Source organism: Cloeon dipterum, chromosome 3 (genome assembly GCF_949628265.1).
Source record: "Cloeon dipterum chromosome 3, ieCloDipt1.1, whole genome shotgun sequence".
NCBI lineage: Eukaryota > Metazoa > Arthropoda > Insecta > Ephemeroptera > Baetidae > Cloeon > Cloeon dipterum.
Genome location: NC_088788.1, coordinates 7,103,893 through 7,127,563, shown reverse-complemented (window position 1 = coordinate 7,127,563; position 23,671 = coordinate 7,103,893). Strand labels below are relative to the sequence as shown.

The window sequence follows — 23,671 nt, the reverse complement described above, 5'->3', positions numbered from 1 at the left end:
ACTTTGAATATTATCATGCGGCGCGTGAGCATATCGAGTTCATAAAAAAGAATCACTTGAAATGCGATCCGACACGGTTATAATCCTTTTATCCCGGGCTGCGTATTATTTTCGCATGCATAATATATATATATGTATTTTATTTATCTCGGGGCACGCGGATTCCTCGAAAATAGACTCAAAAAGGCCTGTAGGGTCGCGTGCTCGCTCTTCTACATAATCACGTTGCCAAACATTTGTTTTGTTAACTAGAAACTATTTCGGGCCATAAAGGTTATATAGAGGCAAAGGAAAATTGCCAAGACATTCCGTTCCCTTTTTATTTTCTATAAAAGTGAGTAATAATTCGAAAATATTTATTATTAATTGCACAAGGAAAATTGCATGTTTGTAAAGTAAAGCGATTAAAAGAATTTTATCTTAGGATGATTTCACCTTTCGCATCATTTTATATTTTTCGTCATTAAACAACAATTTTCATAGACCTTTTATATGGGTTAACATTTTTCGAGCAATTTAGATTGTTAATGACGATGACACGTATTAATTGGACTGAATCGAATTCTTAAAATTCCGTCTAAAACCGACTAAATTGTTCTAAAAAAAATTTCGATTATCTTGGCAAAAAAAAACTAAAAATAACAGCCCTACTTCTAATTGACATAAAAATTATCCAAAGCAAAATATATTTTATTTAGAATTGTTCTCAATTTAATTTGTAACATCCAATAAGCACCAACCATTGAGGTTTTTTAATATTCACAAACCAAACGTGTGCGTGGGATAACATTTTTGCATTGATGTCTCTGGGAAATTTCTCAGAAACTGGGAAAATTTAAACCTTATAATCACCGGGGTCCAGATGTGCGATAAAACTAGTTCCCACTGCGCAGATCCAAGATGGCGTCTGAATGTGGGAAACAAAAAGCTCTCTTTGGATTGCCGTACGAGTGTCAAGAGTTTGTTTTTACGATCCAAAAATCATAATGCAAATTATGTCACAATATTGACCAAAACTTGGTTCTCTTCGCGCATTTTCACGTGACCGTTTTTCGCGCCATACTTCACCGGACGCCATATCTGCGCGTCGCACGAATCTGGCCCCCGCTGCTTGTAATAAAAAAATGCTACAGTACAGAGATCCACTTTCTTTAATTTATTTTCTGCGAAAAAATGGACAAGTGCCTGAAGGAAAAATGTTTGCTGACCTTACTCGGTCAGCAAATTAAAAAAAGCACCGTAATCATTTTACTTAACTGACCCGCTCGTCTTTTTAATTATTTCTCTAGGCGATGACGACTTGTTCAAGCTGCGATTGAGAGATGGTGTCTCTCGAGACGGCTGCCCCTCCCGGCGCGGATGTCTTCGTCCTCCCACCAGGCAGCAGCATCTCGGCGGCGTATTAAAATTCTGACAGTGAAGTGAATATCAGTGGCCGCAGAGCCTTCAAGCCTGACACTCGCGACTCGGCCGTGCAATGCGACTTCCGCGGACGCCGCCGCCGACCCTTCTCAAGTCTGCCTCGTTTTGAATTGTTTTCGAAAGATTGAAAAACACAGGATGGACGCGGGAAACGAGTTCATCGACTCGACGCCCGGCATGGAGCTGATGACCAGGTCCAGTCTGCACTCGATGCGAAACCCCAGCCAGGTGTCCATCTTCCTCAGGGAGACCCTCACCCAGGAGGTCGACGAGCGGAACTGGTCCTGGTCCTTCCTTAGAGTGAGTTTGGTTTTTTAACATAAATTTTCAGTTTTTAAAATTTATAAATTTTATTCCCGAATGATCAGATTGGCCAAGGTCAGTTTTATTGACACGTCTTTTCGGTCCATTGTGTGATTCGAGGGATAGTTGAGTTAATTAAACTGGATTTTGATAAAGGAAAAGAGATCAAATTTGCCCTAGTTTATAGTCGTTTTAATTTCTGAGAATATCGATTCCCTAAGTTTGCATGATAATCAAGTAGCGCACATACTGTCTCTTTATTCAATTATCATGATTTATGTCACCAGAAGGGAAATTTAGCTCAAGATTTGCACACCGTGAAATAGATCACGACCAGAGGAATCGAAATCAAGCAAATAAATCATCGACAAACAATTTAGTTTTTTTTTTAAATCTGAAAAATACTGTTTAACTGATTAATAACGTTCCTTTTTTATTATACAGGCCAATTTTTGTTCATTGTTGCCCTGGTTTTTTAATTCCTTTTGGGCGATTGTGTGATTCACTTCCATGCAAACAAAAATTAAATGTCGACCTTGCTTTAGAGGCTTTTGTCGAAAAATTGAGAATTTTCTCCCGAACTGATTGAAATATGCTCTATTCAAATTTATTTATTATTAGACATTAATTTTATTAAATTAAAGATTATTTGAGTTGTATGGACTTATAATTATCTTTTAATAATCAATTGTGGAGCTAAAATATTTTTATTCATCTAGAAAAAAATTGGTCCACAATATCTTAATTTTAAATAAAATGCATATTTATTTTTTCACCATATTTTGCTTTTTTTAATTTAAAAAAGTAAAAGCAGGACATTTTTGTAGAACCACTACTGATAAACAAACGCTTAATTGCTACAATTATGACATCCTCGCGTGCTTCATTGGCATATCAAGTAACAACCTTTTCCGTCTTTTACCTCTAAAAAAATTCCACTTAAAATTTTGAAAAATATGCCAATTATTTTACGCCAAAAAATACCGGTAAAATTAGATGCTTGAGCAAACACAAACGACAATTATAAGGAAACGAAATTCTGGGTAATGATTGAAATGTTTTATAGTTTTAAAAATTTAATTAAATATTTGGTTCGATTTAAAAATTAAAAAGTCTTTGCTAGACGGAGATGATCAAGTTTGTTGTTGATCTTATCTCATTGATGACACGTAAAATTATTAAAATTAACTATTATTACTCTCACTGTTTTCGTTCATTAAACCCCTGATAATGATAATAAAATTTTATCAGTTCAGGATTTTCTTTTATTATGCGCCGCCGCATCATGGTTTTAATTACCTCTCAGTCAGTCGGAAAAAAGTTCCCTGTCGGCATCGAGATGCAAATAATTTGGTCAGGGCCGCCGGTACAAAAGTAATTTATATATTGAGAGATAATTTCAATTAGCGCTACCGCTGCTTCTTTTAATTCAGGCCAATGCTACCGCACGTGCTGTGCTACCGATAATCGCACTAGACAAACCTTGCTGTGATTTGCGTTATCGGAGGCCGCGGGCAAACTTAATTAAAAAAATCCCATGTATATATACGTGTGTGCGTCTGCACGTGTGCAGAGCAGCGCTTGGAAGAGGGAAAATAAATAAAAAGGCCACCCCTGTCGTGTTCGCAGCGCCAGTTCCGCGTGAAGGGGCTCGAGGAGCTGTACGTGCACTACCAGCGCCGATTGCAGCACGCCTACTTCTCAGTCTTCCTGCTGCTCCAGATCTTCTGCACCACCATCCAGATCTCGCTCATCGCCTCCACCACGGTAAGAAGTGCATTTTCATTAACATTTTTATTTGCGTGCACGATCGTAAAACGCGCCGCCGCTTTATTTCCTCCAACCCCAGCAGTGCGGCCTGATGTGCGTTTTCATTTTACGACGGTGGATGCATGACCTCGATAATCTCAGCTTTTCATTAAATTCTTAATTAAAAATGTAGAAATTAAATTAGTAAACCTGGAAGCCACAAGAAGGGAGAGGGATGAGTATTTTTTTTTAAATTCTTCGTAAATAAAAATATCCTGGCTCTTTAGAGGATAGCTGATGCTGAATTTGTTTCTAAACTGACGATTAAAAAACTGCTAAAAATCCTAATTTTAACCAGCAGAGGAATTTTTGGAATAAATAGACCTGCACCCAGACAAAAAAATTCGGTTCCAGGGAATTTAATCGGAACTGAAACAGTTTCTTTTGATGGGAACGTCCGGTTCCATCGTGGAACCAAACAGATCTACGATGGAACCGTTTTCTCTGGCCTTTCGTGGTACCGTTTCGTCTTGGTGCAATTTACCTTGTTGCAAGAAAACGGCAACAATCAATTCGACAGTGAAAATTTTAGGTGTTTGTTGCTATGCGCAATTTTTACGGCACCTTTGGTCTTTTCGCGGGTCCGTTTATTTGGTACTAGGAGAAAAAATATCGTGTGCATGTACTGAGTAACCAACTGAATTGCGATTTTGTACACATTTTTTTTTAAATTATGTTTTAAAGTAAAACCGTCCACAGCTAGAAAAATGTAAATTCCCACAGTTCATTTTAAAATGGTTTGAGATGCCCGATTGTTCCATATATTTATCCTTGTGAGCCGCCCCCCGTAGGTAGCGAAGGTTAAGCCGGCGAAGCAAATTGTTGACTAACAATAAGGGAGCAGGAATGCACGCTCGCATTTACCAAGAGTGAAACAATTATCCCAAAGGAGAATTATGCCTCTGAAGGGCAGGTAGCTGAAATTCGGACCACACCTTGATATTTATAAATTCAAAGCGTCTTTTAAATTTCCCCTCACAACCCTTATATGGAAACCAAAAATATTTTTAAAAATCAATTCTTATTGTTAGTCGTGGAACCAAAATTGCTTTTGTGTGAGACCGAACAGACCCAGACTCCAGACAGAGGCAAACGGTCAATGAGGGGTAGAATAATTTTTAAAATCAAAGTTTCTTTTTCTCCCTCGTCTTTAACAAATTTTTAATTTATGTTTACAATTCTGGTTGTAGAACCTTGGATGTAGATTTTTTTTACAAAATTAATTTGTTTAGAACAAAATTCGAATATATTTAAAGTTTGAAATGCCAAAAAACTCAATTAAATCTGCCAGCTCTAGAAATTTCTGTTCAATCACACCATTGAATCCGGAATGAACTTGCGGAGAGTCCAGTGAGCCAGCCAGCCAGTCAATTTCACAATGGACAATTTTGAAGCGCGCTCGAAATGAGCAGATTGCCAATGCCAAACGTGCCAGTCGTGCCCCGAATGCGTTACGAGTGTCGCCGCGGCTCACACACACACACGCGTGCGTTATTCACGACGGAAGAATGAGGAATTAATTGTTCACACTGCGCTGGCTAATTTGCATTTTTCGTATCAGCAACCGCGGTTTGTTGTGGCGCGGAAGCAGTCGGTGAAATATCGACGATTACGTGTGTCTCGTTGATAACACGCCGCGCACGCTCGTCATTCATTTTCACACGCACAAATATTTTGAGGCGTTTAATCTGGAATTTGTGCAAGGTTGACGTTGACACGTTGAAATTATTGGAAGCGAAAACGTAATTAATTGGTGTCAAGGCTTAGGTTGATTGAACTGCAGATTAAACTACCGATCAATAGCTTTTTGCTTTAAAAATGTTGGATTATATAGACTCAAATTCGATCTTTATGTTAAGCTGAGATATTACGTGTCTTTTCTATTTAAGACTGGATTTTCTCATTCCTAGGAATTTCACATTTTTTGTGTAATAATTAGAAAATCCACAGCTTGATTATCTTTTAGGAAATAATAAAATGATCTATAGGGTATTTCAAACCTATTGAAAATTAGGAATTTTTCGGCCTATTGGGATTATTATTTCGAACAGAAAACATAAGCAAATCCAAACTAAAAGATTCCAAATTTGATTGAAAATTAAATCCTTTTGTTCAATTTAGTTTGACCGATGAATCATTTTTTACACTCAATGGGAATTTCAAATTATCCATAAAATAAATATTGGTAGGCTAAGTAGATTATGTAATGATCACATAACAAAGAACGCAATGAACTTAACATTTTCTATGATAGTAGATCAAATATCCCCAATTATTTAGTTTAATTTAATTTTTAATTGCAGTGAGTAAATAAGACGTCTGGTATTCAATTAAAAAGGCAAAATTGTAAAAATGTTTTTAAAACTAGCAATACAGCTCGCTTCCTTTTTCATAATTTTAGATTGGTGGAAATAAAATTATGCAAGAAAATTCCAAACTCTCTCAAAATATCGGTAAGACGCTCTTACTGCATCGCCAGTTGATTAAAATAAATAAATAAATTAAATTAATAATTAAAATAAGAATTTTTGATGGCGATCTAAATAAATTAATTTTGATACTTCAGGTTGAATAAATCCATTGAAATTATCACTACAGTCTACAATAAAGGTCTGGTATACATTTTGTATCCTGATTTAATCGACTATTTTTAATACAAAACCGGCAAAACTGACAGAAATCCGGTTTATATTTGTTTTAAAGTATTTTTTTTTATATTTCCTCCTGGAAATTTTTTAGATTCTTGATATTAAAGCTTTTCTGGCCCTCTGTTTAATTTTTTGTTTTCAGCAGGGCTCAATTAACTCAATACACTCAAAACTTATTTGGAGTCTAGAAAATTCTAGAAAATATTAATTGAAAAAATGCATGATTTGGCTCAATTTTCGCTCCAAAGCATATTTTAAGAGGATTGATACAGGGCAAATATTCGTATTTGTAGCAGAAAAAATGCGCATTTCTCAACTTCTCAACAACCAAACACGAATTACCTAGTTGCAAGAAAGGAGCAACAATCAATTGGACAGTGCTTGTTAAGTTATAATTATTCAACTGTTGGCTGCGGTAAGAAGTTGATCATATATAATGTCAGTTTTAACAATTGCTTCGCTTACATAAAAAATTAACAGTGGATCTTGCTACAATTCAATTTAAAATTTTGCCAATTTTCTTCAATTTTTTTTAGTGTTGATCATATGTTTTTGGCAGATTTCAATTCCTCTTGTCGCGATCTTTCCAACGAAGTGTGAAACTTTTTGGGGAAACTCTTTGTTGTGAAATAAAATAAGAATTCCAAGTAAGGAGACAGTCCTCACCATTTGAAAAGCATGATAAAATTGCATCCACTTTTCTCCAAAAATTAATCTGCTACCTATAGGTCAATTTTGATTTTAAAGAGGAATGATACTGCAAAAGCCTGGAAAATGCTTGTTGCCAATGCATAAACTCATCCCTTAGGATTCTGTTAAAGTCTAAATTGACCTAAGGAGCGCTGTAATTTTTTGAGAAAATTGGCTGGAAAGTTACCGCGCTTTTCAAATGGTAATGACCGTCTCCTTACTTGAAATCCGATTTAATTTCGAAACCAAGAGTTTCCCCAATAAGTGGCATACACCGTTGAACAGATCTCGACGAGAGGAATCGAAATATGCCAAGAAAATATGTTCAAGCACTGTAAATTGTGGAGAAAATTGGCAAAATTTGAATTTTTACTGTAGGAAGGTCATTTTTTTATTATTGCAAATTGTTGAACAAATTGTTTATCGGTCAATTGCTTATGACATCCAACAATTCAAATAATTTTCAATTGTTGCCCAGTATCATTCCACTTTAACTTAATCCTTTAGTGCTTTTCTCATGCATTAAAAACAACGATTTCCAAGGATTTTCAGAATCAATTCTCTTAAATAGCCGGTGAAAGACCTAAACCACCCCGTAATCCTAAAATAATTTCATCCGCAGTCCAAGAATCATTATCAATATTGGCAAGAGTGCTGCCGCTGTAATAGGATCAAGGAAAGATGATAGTGGCTCGAAAAAGCAAAGTCGCGGCGTCGCGGCGATGCATTGTTGCGCACGTGAGCGAGCGAGGAAGCGCGCTCGAACGAGGAAGTTGGCTTCTCGCCATTGACAGAGAGTGGATTGATATTTGTTACTATTCTCCTGGTAGCGGGCGCGATTGGTGACACAAATCACGTTGGACGCCATATGCGATCGATTTTTACCAAAGCAAATATGAATAATCGCAAAGGTGGAAATGAATTAATCAGTGCACCGAATGAGCCAGTCCAAGGATAAATCATCCTCTGAATCATGCACCGCGCCGATTAGATTGGTTTCTTGCGAAATTCTAACCATTTTTCTTACAATGAACCACATGAAGATTTAATTTTAATTGCTTAGATTATACGACCGAGGAATAATAATCTTCGATTATCTTCTCGTATTTATTTGAGATGCTCCAGTTAGAAAATATTGTGATACCCTAACTCTTTTTGGAAATATTTTAAATATCTGCTTTCAGAACATGTTTAGCTTTTTGTTCAATGGTTCAAAATTTATTAAGACCAGGGGAAAAAATTAAGGGAAAATTCTAATTGTTCTCAAAAGTGATTTGTCTAGTTAAATTTTGTCTACGGACCAAATTTATTCTAATTTGAGCAAAAACTGTATTTTTAAATCGGTTTAAAAATTTAGGGCCGCTTTTAAGATAGTTATAAATTGCTAAAATTGTTGAATTAAATTATTGCACTTGTAAACATGAGAGAGTTTATTGTAAGTGTGATTTTAAAATAGCTTTTTGCTCAAAGACTTAAGGTATTTTATATATTCTTTATTTTGCCGGTTTAAAGCCTATTTATTAAATTTTTTTGGCATAGTAAACAACATTTAAAAATGATTAAAAAGATCAGTAACTTCTTGTACGCAATAATTTAATCAATATGGGAGCAGTAATTGAGCTCATTTTCAGATAAACACAAGCAAATAAAATAAACCTTATTTTGACACACATTTTTTTTGCATCTTACCGCAATAAAAATTCCGAGGAATTGCCCTGCTAAACGCAAGTAATTAAATGAGTCTTTTTTGTGCTTCCTAGGAAGGGAAATAAAAAAAGATGAGTATATTGCTCGACATTATTTGTTGGAATGTACCGCATTTCGTATTTCTTATCTGACTAGACCAACCTCTTGAAAGCAAGGTGTGTGTAGGAAATAAGAGGTCTGTTATCTCCATATCTTGCCTCAATAATTATACTCCTACCATTACCATGACGAAAGCTTGCAAATTGGACGACTCTTCTCGAATCTTGAAGCAAAAATTGGAAATCTCATTTATTTAATATTTAAGAAAAGAAGATAATATTTTGCCTCACACAATTTTTTAAATTTTTTAAAATTTCCTACAGACTTTGATTTAATGCAAATTTATTATTTAAATTTTGCAAGTTATGCTCATATCATTTATCAAGTAAATCGACTAATATTTTACAACAAATTTTTTCAGTCATAATTAAGATATTAACGCTTTTCGGTTTCAAAGTATATCGGTCACGGACGCGAAAAATGAATGTAATTTTTAGCGTAATCTTGTTGCAACAAAAAAACATGTGAATATTAAATGGGCTAAGATTATTAGGGTCTCTCTCAATGACGCAATTAACACCTGATTTAATTAATTCGGCCAAGGTCTCGCTACTTATTGATAATTATCATAACATGATCTTAAGGAACAAATCGGCAGCTTTTTAAATATTTTAAAATGATTTATTCCTAACACATTAAATGCGTCAATTTGTTTGAATAAATTAAATGGGCATTTTAAGATGATTTTTTATAAAATGTTGCTTAGATTTTCATATAACTCTAAAAAGTAAATATGAGTGGTGCTGTCCTGGACATGAATTTATATAATTTCCTATTGCTTCAAAATGTTAAATGAAACGGTTAATTTGCAACAAATAAATAATAATAAAAAATTATTTTTTCATTGTAATTTAAACAAACTAATGGCAATAATAATTTTATTAAATATGACACAATTTAATTGTTGGTATAATCCCATGAAAGCAGAGAAGCACGTAAGGTTTTCATAATTTATAAATTAGAAGCAGCTTCTGAGGTGTATAATGAGCTGTTTATTTTTCCAAATTTATGCAGAGAGGTCCTAATCTACACTGTGCAGCCCTAATTCACGAACTTCCCTTTTCTTCCTCGTCGGAGGGTTGAGGATAACTCTATTAGAAAAATACACCAAAGAAGCTGCTTCTAATTCCAACTTGAAAAATAAAAATTTTAGACTAACTATTTGTTCAGAGGAAACATCATTCGGTCAATTTTGATTAATTATGAAATTTCAAAATTTAGAACTTTCACTGTTTCATTTTCAAAACAGAAGAATCGAAAAAATGTTTCAGATATAAATTTTATTGCACCAATAAGTAGCGGGGGCCAGATTCGTGCGACGCGCAGATATGGCGTCCGATGGAGTATGGCGGGAAAAACGGTCACGTGAAATGCGCGAAAAGAAGCAAGTTTCGGTCAATATTGAGACATAATTTGCATTACTCTTAACTAATTGTGTCTTTTGGATGGTAAAAACAAACTCTTGGCACTTGTACAGCAATCCAAAGTGAGCCTTTTCTCACATTCAAACGCCATCTTGAATCTGCGCAGTGCAAACCAATTTTATCGCACATCTGGCTCCCGCTGCCAGTAAGTGTATTAATTTGAAGTAAAGTTTATGTTCTTATTTGTTTGCCTGTAAATATCAACTTTGGATCGATACAGGGTGACAATTTATTTGAATTATTGGATGCAATAAGCAGTTGATCAATCAACATTTTGTTCTACATTTTGCAATAATCAAAAAAGGACCTTGCGACAGTAAATATTCAAAATTTTCGATTTTTCTCCAAAGTTTCCAGCGCTTGACCACATTTTCTTGACAGATTTCGATTCCTCTGGTCGAGATCTGTCCAACAGCGTATGAAATCTTTTAGGGAGACTCTTTGTTGTGAAATAAAATCAGATTTTGAGTAAGGAGACAGTCCTCGCCATTTGAAAAGCATGCTAACTTTTCTTAAAAATTTACAGTGTCAATTTTGGCTTTAAATAAATCCTAACGGATGATTTCATGGATTAGCAACAAGAATTTTCCTGGCGTTTCCCCAAATCAAATAAGTAGTTTAAGTAGTTTGTACCGGGGAAAATTAAATTAAAAATAAAATTAACAATTACCAGGATGTTTTTCAAAGAATGAATAATAACGTCATTATTTCCATTTTCAAATTTGACTTGTCAGAAAGCGGACATGGTGGACCTGGCGTGCTACTCGGCGCTGCTGTTGTTGTGCTTTCCGGTGCTGTTCCTGGCTTGCACGGAGCGTCTGATGCCGACGCGGGGCAGCTCGCCGTGGCGGCCGCTCTTCATCTCGGCGGCCGTGCTGGCCGTGCTGCTGGCCGCCGACCTCGGGCCCGTCGCTTACCACTTCCACGGCCAAGGCATGCACCTGCGGCCGCTGTACGGTGCGCACACCGTGCTCGCCGCTTACATCTTCCTGCCGACGCCCAGCAGCTCGGTGGCCGTCGGCCTCGGACTAGTCGCCACCGCCGCTCACGTCGCCTGCCTCGCCGTCGTCACGCACGACCAACAAGACCAACGCTTCCTTGCGAAGGTAAGGGGGATGAAACATTCATTTCTTTTTTATTTTCTCTCCCTCTATTTTTTATGTATGATTAAATTCAACCCTATACTAATGCGCGTGCCGTTTGGCACCCCAATTGAAAACAAAGGCAAGTCACCTTTTGCTCGCAACCGAAAGCGGAAGTTTTAACGGGGGTTGAAAGATCGCCTTTTTCACCCCCGAAAATCGATGGAACCGAATTTCTATAAAAAAACACGCAATTGGCAGCTCTCTTCAAGACGAATCGAAGCGGGAAAATTACGGCCAATTTGGTCCCATAGGGGCCCAGCAAAAAAATTAAAAACAAAAAGGAAAACGATGATTTTTTCCGATTTTTCAACTTTTGACCGGCCCACGGGGCTCAAATCGGGTTGAGTTATACACCGTTCGACGCGGAATTTAATAGGATTCAATTTCATTTTTGGTTTAGCAAAATCAAAACCATACAGCCCAAGTTATTAATTTTCAAAGTCCGAAAAACGTGTTTTTTACATTAATTTCGAGTTTTAGGGCCCCCCTTGCGGGTCGTGCGATCATATTTAAGAATAAAACTCTGAGAATCTGAAAGAAATCAATAATTTGCATCTAATGAATTGCAGAAAATCGAACTAGGATAATCAGGGCCCGAGATATTGGCTCTCAAAGTCCCAAAGGTCAAAATTTGCTCCCTGAGAACCTTAAAATTGAAAGCGACAGTTTATACCTCGCGATTGGGGCAAAAATTCGACCAACCCCACTGAAAATAGTTGTGCAATTTATCTGGAAATCCTTTGAGACCAATCACGACCCGATCCAATCAAAATCCTAGAAACCATTTCACTTTAAAGTTCAGAAAACGTGTTTTTTTGCCCTTTCCCTATAAGAAAAACAAGAAAATGGAAAATTCGCCATATTTCCCGCACGGGGACCCAGATTGTAATATTTGCTAATCCACCGCACACGCAGATCCGAAACACGTCAGGAGATTGATTTTGAGCTTTGTCGCGCCCATAGAAAAATTAAAATTCATTTTTTACGATTTTCTGAATTTGGTACACAATGCGCACAGGCGATATTTATTTTATTTTTGTTAAAATTCGACGAATTGATGGATTTTAAGTCACGAAGTCTCAAACGAATCGTCTTGACAAGCCCTACCACCTGAACTACCCTGACGACCATTTTCAGGGTACCCCACCCTGAGATCGGTCCCAGAGCCTCTTTTCGCGATTTTTCCGACGCCACTACCCATTTCGCCACTCCGGCCGGCTTTTAATCACCTAAAAATCAGCCGGCACCAAACGTCAAGTGCGAAAGTGCTTATTAGGTATATTATCATTCGTTGATTAGAGACAAGCACGACTGTTGGAATTATGTCACTCGCATTGTCAGTGGACTATTTTTTATTTTTTTTTTATAATTTTTGTAATCTAAAAAAATTCCACCCTCTGTAATGAAAAGCTAATTTTACAGATTAAATAGTATAAGATTAAACTGATTTTTCGTATCTTGTCGAACCCTTTTTTTATCGAGAAGTGAACCGAAAGAACTCTTCAAGAGGTCTGTCTCACTTTAAAATGCCATAAAAGATAATAATTGCCTTTTTACTGCTGAAATGGCAGTTTTCTATTAAAAAGAACGTGACGAAGCAGCAGCAAAAACTTCTCAAAGCCAAATATTAGCCAAGCTTTGATGATAATGCCTACATCGTTAGAGTTTAGTGCTTTATGATCTTGAAAAAACTGAGTTTTTTCAGCATTTTTACAACTCATCATCGATATAATAGGCAGTTGAACTTGAAACTACTTTATCTAAGAGTTATTATTTGGTTTGGAATTAAGTTTTTTAACCTAGACCTTTATCCAAGTCCATCTCTGATAGTGAATCACGAGCAATAAAAAGTATAGGAAAATTATTGCAATCATTCGTTTCCGGGAGTTTTTAAGAAAATAAGGATAAGAATATTTTTTTGTTAATTGACGGTTCCTTTCAGCAACATCTCGAGTCGTAAAATAATATTCTAGGTAAATACAGAGATTAAACTTACGCCGGAGGTGCTATTGAAGTGACAAACAAGCACACAAAATTTTATTTTCCCCCGTTTTTTCAATTTCTACTTGCTCTTTATCAGTTGTGCTAATCACATAACAAACAAACACGTTAACCAATATTTTATTTTCACAATTAGGTCTGTGAATTTTAGACGATTGACTATTTTTTTCTAAGCTTCAGATCATAGCGGGACTATCAAATGAGCACGAATCAAGCAATTTTAAGCTATTTAAACCACACTTCTAAAACCATCTAAATTAGCCAAAATCATCTAAAACCAACTGAAATCCGTCTAAAACCGTCTAAATAATTAAGTTTGGCATGCAAAATGTTCCAAAAACACAATTTTCTTATTCCATGAAAAATACTCAAAGCAAAATTTGAACTCTGATGGGTCAAATAATTTGAGTTCGGAATTGAAGGGGTTTAAAAATCATTTCCTACTAATTTTGAAAATTTTAACATACAAAAACTGAAATAAGCAGAGAAAAATTAAATTTTCCCACCAATTAATTTGCTGCAACATGTAATTTTCTACAGATTTTTGGCGAAGCGTTGTTTCTGCTGGCTGTGAATTGTCTGGGCATGTACTTCCGTCTCGTCAGCGAAGTGATTCTGCGGCGGACCTTCCTGGACCGGCGGGCCTGCATGGAGTCCACCTACAAACTCAACTACGAGAAGGAGCAGGAGGTTTGTGCTCACAGCCTTGGTGACATATATAATTATTAAAAACTTAATGCGTGTATTTGTGCGGTTGCAGGAGCAGCTCATGTTGAGTATTCTGCCCAGGCACATCGCCACGCAGGTCAAGGATGACATTCGCAGCATATTCCAGCAACTGCAGACCTACAGAAACACGCCCCTGAGGAAAAAGCCTTTCAAGTGAGTGACGACGAGTGCATGCGAAAAGCGCGACAGGCACGGACTGCCTCCTGATTTTGCATTAATTTTTTTTTCAAGATCGAAGTTAGGGGAATATTTTTATTTATCTTTTTTAATAAGAGTGAAATAATTTTGCTTTAATATTTTTATTAAATAGCGATACTGTATTCAATCTTAAAAAATGATGACTATATTTAATTTTGTTATTGCCCTTGTTTTAAATTAAAATTTCTTTGAATTTTAATTTTAAATTTTAAATTTCTAGCTTCACTGTATAAGACATAATTTTAAACAGACCAAAAAGTCTCATTCATCTGATCAATAAAAATAAATTTCAAATTTTAAAATTAACTTTCAAAGAAAAACTTTCAAAAAATCATTAACTGTCAGTCCGGGTCTGCGAAAAACGGCCTGGACTGCCGTTTCGTCACATGGTGCGTGCGTCTGTCTGCGTGTAGTACGTTGAATAACAATTTCGGCCCCATTGATCGTTCGCGTTCGCGGGCGGCCAAACGCACTCACCTGCTGCTGCTGCTGCTGCAACGGTGGTTTTGCTTCATTTTCGAGAATGATTGACTGATTTATTTGCAGCCAACTGTACGTGCAGAAACACGAGAATGTGAGCATACTGTACGCGGACGTGGTCGAGTTCGCGAAGCTGACGGTCACCCTGCCGGTCAACAAGCTGGTCGAGACGCTCAATGAGCTTTTTGGACGGTTCGACGAAGCGTCAGAGGTGTGTTACGCAAAAATAATTTTAAATTTATATTTTTAGTATATTTTGTTAATGATGTTATTTTTCTTTTTTTCTTTAAAAATAAATTCTTATAAAGTTGAAAAATTTAACAATTTTGAACATAAAAAATGCCAAGGAGACCTAAAAAAAAATTTAAAAAGATACCTCACTTAATGAAACTGGTTTGTGTTTCTGTAATTAAATTAATTATCTATAGGAATGATTTATTTAAAATAAATGGTAGGATTATTGAATTGACATAATGTGCCGTGATGTTGATTATTAAAATTTTGCAGGAGCATAATGTCTTGAGAATTAAGTTCCTTGGTGACTGCTATTACTGCGTCGCTGGCGTGCCGACGCCCAATCCGCAGCACGCCAAAAGCTGCGTTGAACTCGGGCTCGACATGATCGCTATCATCAGAGAAGTCAGGTGAGAAAAGCTCCTAAATTTAATATAAATTACTGGAAATAAAATATCATTATTTTCTTGCTCTTCACATAAATAACTAAGTTTTTGACATTATTTCCTAAACTTTAAATAAAAACGCTGGAGTAAGAGCTGAAAAATTAAACCTATTTCTTGTTAAAAGAATTAATTTAACTTTCATCTAAAATATATTTTTTTTAACTCTCCGATTTAGACAATTATTATTATTGCTCAATTTTCATCCAGTTTTGTTAATGTACACGTGTTACTATTCAAGAGAGGACCGTCGCCTCAACATAGACATGCGAATCGGCATACATTCCGGCAACATCCTCAGCGGCCTGCTGGGCGTGTGCAAGTGGCAGTTCGACGTGTGGTCCAAGGACGTCATCATCGCCAACCGCATGGAGCAATCAGGAAAACCAGGGTAATGCTCGTCGCTTTGTTGACACTTCGCTTCGGCCTAATTTCCCCGAGCACATAAAATCCGCTTTATTGGAAAATCGATAAACTCAAAGAGGCCCTTTTTCATCTCCTAGCTCACAGTTTATAAATAACGAGAAAAAAAATTGTAATTCTGGAGGAGAGTGTCAATTTTGCTCTCATTCCCACATTTAATCCCCCTTCAAGTACTGGAGTCTTGATTTAAGCGCCTCTGGAGACCAAAGAGTGAAAGAGTTTATGGCAAATTTCCTTCGTTTTGATTTTTTAGCGCCAAAAAAATTAAAATCTAGTCCAAAAACTCTATTTTATGAAACTCCGTGGAAATTCTGAAAAGTCTCCACACTTGACCCCCTTTCCGTTACTGGAGGGTCCTTTAAAATTTTCAAATCTTTCAAACCCTCTTAAATGCTGATTAATTAAAAGCCAATTTCTGTTGTTCTCCGTGCCTCCAGATGCGTTTAAGTCGCAACTCCAGGTTTTCAAGGGGGCAACAGTGTGGTTGTTTCTATAAAAAATAGCTAGTTTACAATTTGAACAGTATTTACGACGTCATAACTAAGCTTTACAGTGGAAATTACTGAAATTATTCCTATTTTAAATAAAAAACCTCACACATGACCCCCTATCTTGGACTGGAAGTGATTTTTTTAAACTTCTTTTAATTAATTATGATAATTTACCTTCTCTTCTATCCACTAGATGCGTTTCAGTCACAACTCCAGCTTTGCAAGGGGGTGTCTGTGTGGTTTCTAAGTTTTTTTTTTAAATTTAAACCGATTAAAAATTAAATCTAATTATTTTCCCTCTATTTTCCAGTATGGTGCACATTACGGAGCAGACGAGGCGGCATTTGGGCGACGAGTATCAATACGAGCCGGGCCACGGCGAACAGAAAGACCCGCTGCTCGCCAAGTACAACATTCGGACGCATTTGATCTGTCCGCCGGAGAAGGTTAGTGATTCGCCTGCGAGATTATACCTGTGTGGTATACTAAACTCTTCAAATATTTGCACAGATCGTGGAAATGCACCAGGAGCGCGCGTTCATCCGACAACAGCACCAGAGTCGAAGGACGAGCCTGCTGATAAACAAGATGCACGATCAGTATAAGGTTAGCAATTGTTATTTCTCCTCTCGCCCGTAATTATCGATCTGCCTGCAAGTGGGTTAGTCCTCCTCGAGATTAAAGAGAGAGAGAAGCGAGTTTCAAGGCGCTGAATGACGAGAGCTATAAATAATAAGCTGATTAAAAGTTAATTCCTGTAAATAATCAACTTGCAAACTCTCGCAAAAACAGCTGATTTTTTCTTTTCAAAGTCGCGGATTTTCCTCACTAAATATTTGATTGCGAATGATTATTTTGTTTGCCAATAGATCAACTTAACACTAGTAGGGTGTGTGGAGAAATGAAAGATTTTACACGATTGTCATAAAGATAATGGGGTTTTATTTCAATTTTAAATTTAAACACTTCAAATAACTGGAAATGAAAACCTTTTTGCTTTTGGTGTATATTTATTTTTATTAAAATTTCGTAAAATAATTCAAAATAATTACGTTAAAAATTTTAAATCTAAAAGACGATCTAGCCGTATAAAAATAATGTTTTTTTGTTTATTATTCTGAGTTGTGATTAAAACAAATTAAACAGTGTTTTTAAAGTTTAATTAGATTGGTTTTGCTTCAAAAATTAAAATTTCCCTCTAGTTCTGAGGCTGCAGTAGAGCCGAAATTAAAATCTGCTAATTTTTGGCGTTAGGAGAATGAGAATTTATTTTAAGAATCAAGTTTTTAAAAATATTTTCAATGATGTTGCTTTTATCTACGTTCTAAGGTTGAAAAATTTGGCCTTCTTTTTTACTCGGCAGTTTCCACCATCCAAATTAAATTAATTTTATTATTTTCTTGTAATTTAAAAATATTTTGGTATATCTAGTGACGATATAAAAACGGAAAAAATTCATCTTTCAAACAGGAAAACCCCTCCTTTCATGAATGAAGCTGTTAATTCTTGAACACACATGATCTCATCCATTGACGCTCTTTTACACCAATCTTTTTACAACCTTTATTGAGGAATCACAATGTTTTTTTACAGTCGGGAAGTCTGTTGGTGCCGCGCCTGTCCAACTCGCGCAGTCAGATGCGGCGCTCGACCGGCGGCAGCGACTACGTCAACGGCAACTCCTCGCCGGTGCGACGCCGCACCGTTTTTATGGACAGCAATTTGTATGTTTACCAGCAAATGTTGAAGCGAACAGACAAGCACATGGCCGACGCCATCGACAAGATGCCACTGCGCAAAGTCGAGTGAGTATATTTTATTTATACATCCTCAAGTCTGCCTCCTCGAGATTCGAGGAAATTTAATTTATTTTTAAACCGCAACATCAACATTAATAACGTGGTTTTATTTTTATTTTCATCCTGTTTTTAGGATTACTTATTTAAGAAATTTTTTAAAAATAAATGTAAAATGTTGCTGATTTTTTTATTTTATCCTATTTTTAAAATTTAGTTTCATCCAAGAAAAATAAGATGCCATTTACGCTTCACTTATTTATACTTTTTATTATTCAATTTAATAAAAGAATATAAAGCTGATCAAATTTATTATTTTAGAAGATTTATTGAAAGTAAATTTTATTATAGGAACACTAGTAGCAATTCTGTTTGTAAAAACCATATTAATTAAAATTAAAAATAATTTTCCCCAATAATAATTTCTAGTCCCGCTGTAAAGGAAAAACTCTTAATTTCGAATTCCTGTCCTGAAACAAATTCCGTTTTCAGTCAGTGGCTCCGAGGCGAGAAGATCCACCCGCTGCTTTTGAAATTCGAGAATATCAAGTGGGAAATTCCATTTTTCAAGCAGGCCGACCCGCTGTTCAAATTCTACCTTAGCTGCTCTCTTGTCATTCTCATCTTCATGATTGGCCTCCAAGTTTTAGCAATTCCAAGGTACGTTTTTAAAATTATTTGCCCGACACTTTTAACAACTCTAATTCATTATTTAAGTTAATTTTTTAACTTTCATTTTACTGAGAAATTGAAAAACCTGTGTTAGAAAGAAGCCGTATCATTTCGGTAAAAAAATAAAATTGTTTTAAAATACGTTATTTTTAAATATTGTATTAAATAAATTAAAGCTTTTTTAATTAAATTTTATAAGAGTCGTTAATTTTTATTTGTAGTTTCCCTTTCTTTTAAGAACGATAATACACCTTAAAATAACGTACTCGTTTAAATAGAGAACTGAAATTGCTTTTTTGTAAATAAAAAATTAACACAAATAAAAACATAAAATTTTATTACGATCAAAATAAATTATTTTATTCACTTCCATTTTTAATTCGACTTTTGATATATTTTTATAAGGCTAAAACGAGATAAATTACCTATTAATTTGTTAATTTATATTCAATTATTGATTTACATTTAAAAAAACTGCAATTTTCAGTACTCCTTTAGTGTCGTGGATCGTGTACATTCTCGGATGTGCGTTTCTGCTGGTGCTGGCGCCGTCGGCGTGGGCCTGCTACATTTACCACCACTACCGCGACCCGCACAACGAGCTGGACCGCACTCCACCGCCCGAGAACGGCGTCGCGCTGGCCCTCTACCTTTGGGCCCAGAAGATCGCGCAGAGCGTGTCCCTGAGGAGCTTCCTCTACCTCGCTGTCACCTTCGTCATCGCCGTCTGCGCCTTCTCAAATACTGTGGTACGCGTGACGTCTTGAAACGAAATGTTTTTAAAATTAAACTAATTATTTGAACAAAAAAAAAAAATAAAAATTATTTTGATTGTTGCAGGTCTCGTGCGAGGAGAGTGAAAGTAACTCCAACGGGACAGCTAAATTCGCGTACACGAAAATCCACGGCAACTGTGAAACTCCATGGGTAGGTTTCATACTAGAATTTAATCCAAACAAATTTGATATTTTTTCTAATATTTTCCTCAATTTTGGCTGGAGAGGTTTTTAAGGCTGTAAAATATGGGAGAGAATAATAAAAACTTCTTTACTTTAGTAGTTGCGAGATAAGAGAGTAATTTCGACTAAATCAGAAATTTTTGAAAATGTAAATTAATTTTTTTATATTTTACGTCAATTTTATTGAACTAATTTGTTGCAGCACGTGACGGAAGCATGCAGCATGGCAATTTTGTGCGCCATGGTTTTCCTGAAGACGCATTTTGTGCTGAAACTGGTGACCAACCTCATCCTCCTCGGTGTTTACGCGTGGTTTGTGTGGACGGCCAACGCAGATCTCTTTTCGGTAATTATTTAACACCGTAATATGAGTTATCAGAAAAAAGAAGCGAAACGGTTGGTCTCGCGAAAATGGACCGAATTTCGGTTCCATCGTGGAACTGTTTGGTTACATGATGGAACAAGGACTGTTTCGCTTCCGATTAAAATCGACTCTAAAATTTTCGGTTCCCTCTAGAATCTAATTTTTTTAATTGTCGGGATGCCTATCAATTAAAGACCGTTTTTAACGAAGTTTCTGAGCACACCAGTCGATTCTTGAGGGTCGAATTAGGTATTGTGGATGTTTTTTCTGACCAAAAAGTCCAGCGTGACGTGCGTATAGCACAAGAACTTTTTTCCCGCCAAAACAATATGAATCTTTATGCGAGAACTGCGCATGCGTCAGAGCTGGCTGGATCTGACAAACAAGTCATTCGTACAGGCGGTCTCTCTGCAAGTGCTTAAACCGGCTCTGACGCATGCGCAGTCCTCGCGCTTTTACGTTCATAATGTTTTGGCGGGAAAAATTCTACTTGTGCTATGCACGTTGCGCTGGACTTTAGGTCGGAAAAAACATTTATTTTACCTAATTCAACCCTCAAGAATCGTTTGGTGTGCTCAGTAACGTCGTCAAAGACGGTCTTTAACTAAAAATCTTTTGAAAATTGTTGAGCTAATAAATACAGTTTTGATTTATTAATTTATTTTTATTTCTGAATCAGAGTGGAGTAGGAACAAATCCAGGGCTGGACGCCCGCTGGTCGCACCTAATGCTGGTATCCTTCCTGGCGATTTGCGTGCACTTCATCGATCGGCAGGCGGACTACATGAACCGGCTCGACTTCATCTGGAAGCGGCAGCTGATGGCCGAGCAGGAGGAGGCCAGCACCACGCGCACGGTCAACAAAATGTTGCTGCGAAACATCCTTCCCAACCACGTTGGTCAGTATACACAAAAAAAAACAGTCTTGCCTCTATGATTTTATTTTCTGCACAAATTTTATATTAATTTCCACGCAGTAAAACAATTAGCCGCTTTTTATGCTTGCGATGATTAATTTTGGCAAAAATTAAAAACGTCTAGCCGAAGTGTATCTGGACATGAACCGGCCGCACGACGAGCTCTTCCACGAGGAGTACGAGTACGTGTCCGTCATGTTCGCTTCGCTGGCCGGCTACTCACTGCACGACGACGAAGCCGGCGCCGAGGAGGACGGCCTCCAGGACGACGGCCTCGGCGGACTCAAGCTCCTCAACGAGATCATCACAGACTTTGACAAGGTTTGAAACACAATTTCGTTTTTATTTAATTTAGAATTGAAAAATAAAATGGAAAATCGAAAACAGTTAAACTTTATTTAATACCAATTTTTTTGTAAATTATTATAAGTAAAAAAATCTATGAAATTTCTTTTGAACTGTAGAAAACATTTATTGGAGTATAGCAAAACGTATAAATTCCAAAAAATCCGAAAGAGACATTTTACAAATTATTTAAGTTAAAAAAATTGAATTGACGGATACAGCATATAATATTATTATTTCTATGATCGCTCTAAGTCGTAACAATGTACCATTTAAATCGTGAAAAAATATAAATAAACTAGAAAAGTATATTTTTGTCTATTAATGTCCTCGAGAGTAAACCAAATTAAGTAAATAAATTAATTAAGAAATATTACAAAATAGAAAAACATTTATTATTATTTTAACACGCGTGATATATTTTTGCAGTTGTTGTTCGACAACGAGTTTCACCGCGTAGAGAAGATCAAGGTGGCCGGCTACACGTACATGGCGGCGTGCGGCTTGGAGCCGGGCCGAAGAGACTCGGCCGCGTCGCACGAGTCGTCGCGGTCGTCGTCGTCGTCGCAGGGCTCCGTGCAGCAAAACACGGACCACACGGTCGTGCTGGCCAAGTTCGCCACGCGCATGATGGCCGTGCTCAAGGCGCTCAACAAAGACGCCTTCCAGACCTTCAATCTCAGAGTTGGTCAGTTCAATTTAAATTGAATATTTCGTTTAATTTATTTAAATTAAAAATTACTGGAATAATGTTGAGATTAAATTTTTTTTCTCCTTTAGGCATCTGCCACGGAAGGGTGATGGCGGGGGTGGTGGGTGAGAAGAAGCCCCTCTACGACATCTGGGGCGACACCGTCAATATGGCATCCAGAATGGACTCCACCGGAATACCGGGGAAAATCCAGGTCAGTTTCAGGGCTGAACATTTTAAAATCCTAAAAAATCTACTTTTTAGAGAGATAGATTTTTAAAAAGGCCAATTATTTCTGTGTATAAAAAATCTGCATTTTTTTAACCAATAACATCCAGTTTTAAATCAATTTATTAAATAAAGATTGCATTTCAGGTGTTGGAAAAGACTGCAAAGCTGCTGGAGTCTCAGGGCGTGAAGTGCGAGCCGCGCGGCATGACCTTCGTGAAGGGCAAGGGCGAGGTGCAGACCTACTTTGTCTCGGTCGGCGAAGACCTGCATCTGATTCCGCAGGAAACTGTGCCGCGAAAGCGAAAATTCAAGCTCGACGAATCCATCGACACGGACGATAGTGAATTCGAAGAGACCGCCCTGTGAACTGTGAACTGTCTGAACTGTGCGATTGCGAGACAAAGAATCGCGCACTGCATTTATTTTGAGTGTACACTCCCGAAGACATACTTGGCCACTATTTTTTAATTGGTACGGATTATTTATGTTAACAATAAAATCTAGTTTTAAATGAAAATAATAATTTTATTTTAAAACAGTGAGAATTATTATTGTTTATCCCGTCGATTCAAAGAGCTGTGCAACCGAATGAAACGGTCTTTAAGCATTTCATGCATTTGTCCCGATTTGTTAGTTAACAATAAACATTTTCGTTAATACTTTGTTCTGCAATTATATTTTTTTTTTAAAAAGCTGAATTGCTAAAAGATTTTTAACAATTAGACGAAGATAAATATTAAAATTCTCCCATTTAAAATGATTTAGATGAGACTGAATTTAAATTTAGATGCTCTATGTGCTGATTGTGAGCAGAGAAGCAGAGAAGCCTGCTGCACATCTGTCATTAAACTTTAAGCAAATTTTTATTTCGACTCAAGAAATATACCAACCTGAATATTGTGAAGTGAAGCGTGAATGAAACCAAATGAGAGGCAAACTCACTTTCAGGTAGTATGTTATCACTTGGCAAAGGAAGTGGAAAGAGGTCGGTAAAGATAGGGAAATAATTTCCTTTACAATGAAGCCATCGCCACCACATGATCAAAGGCTACTTGTCCGTTTAAAACAAATACTTTTAATTTACTTTCAATTTACAAGCCATACAAAGCTCTAATAGGAAAATCTTTTTCTATTAACTAGCTCACCAAATGAGCAGACGTTTATCTACTTGATTTTAACTTTTCGATTTTGCTGTTTTATATTTCCTCGTATTGATTGATCCTTTAAAGAACTGACAGTGATATTTTTGCAACATAAATACGCATCGCTATACACCTCTATACAAAGGCTGAGACGAAAATTTAGAACTTTTAAACGTGACATATTATTTAAAAATTTCTTTCATTTCCAACCAATCAGATCATGTTGCTTGGCAAATAATAAAATAAACTACGAGAGTGGAACACAAGCATAATTCATCTCCTTATTTTAGTAAATTGGATAAATTGTG

At 36.5% G+C, this 23,671-nt stretch overlaps 1 protein-coding gene across 1 annotated transcript; it reads left to right on the top strand.

Moving 5' to 3' along the window:
- The first annotated feature begins 1,322 nt into the window (after positions 1-1,322).
- On the top strand, positions 1,323-22,727 carry LOC135939883 (adenylate cyclase type 2-like). Its single transcript, XM_065484486.1, has 20 exons — positions 1,323-1,722; positions 3,355-3,492; positions 10,837-11,208; positions 13,789-13,938; positions 14,009-14,130; positions 14,722-14,866; positions 15,163-15,299; positions 15,574-15,723; positions 16,557-16,692; positions 16,757-16,852; positions 17,840-18,051; positions 18,535-18,702; positions 19,202-19,463; positions 19,555-19,641; positions 19,876-20,019; positions 20,717-20,936; positions 21,079-21,275; positions 21,729-21,987; positions 22,080-22,204; positions 22,366-22,727. The coding sequence occupies exons 1-20, from the start codon at positions 1,561-1,563 to the stop codon at positions 22,585-22,587; spliced, it is 3,504 nt and encodes a 1,167-aa protein (XP_065340558.1). The 5' UTR covers positions 1,323-1,560; the 3' UTR covers positions 22,588-22,727.
- The last annotated feature ends 944 nt before the right edge of the window (positions 22,728-23,671 follow it).

Coding starts and splice junctions, on each gene's coding strand:
- LOC135939883 (XM_065484486.1), top strand. CDS start 1,561: ATGGACGCGGGAAACGAGTTCATCGACTCGACGCCCGGCATGGAGCTG. Junction 18,052..18,534: donor ATGCCACTGCGCAAAGTCGA/GTGAGTATATTT, acceptor TTCCGTTTTCAG/TCAGTGGCTCCGAGGCGAGA. Junction 21,988..22,079: donor GACCTTCAATCTCAGAGTTG/GTCAGTTCAATT, acceptor TTTCTCCTTTAG/GCATCTGCCACGGAAGGGTG.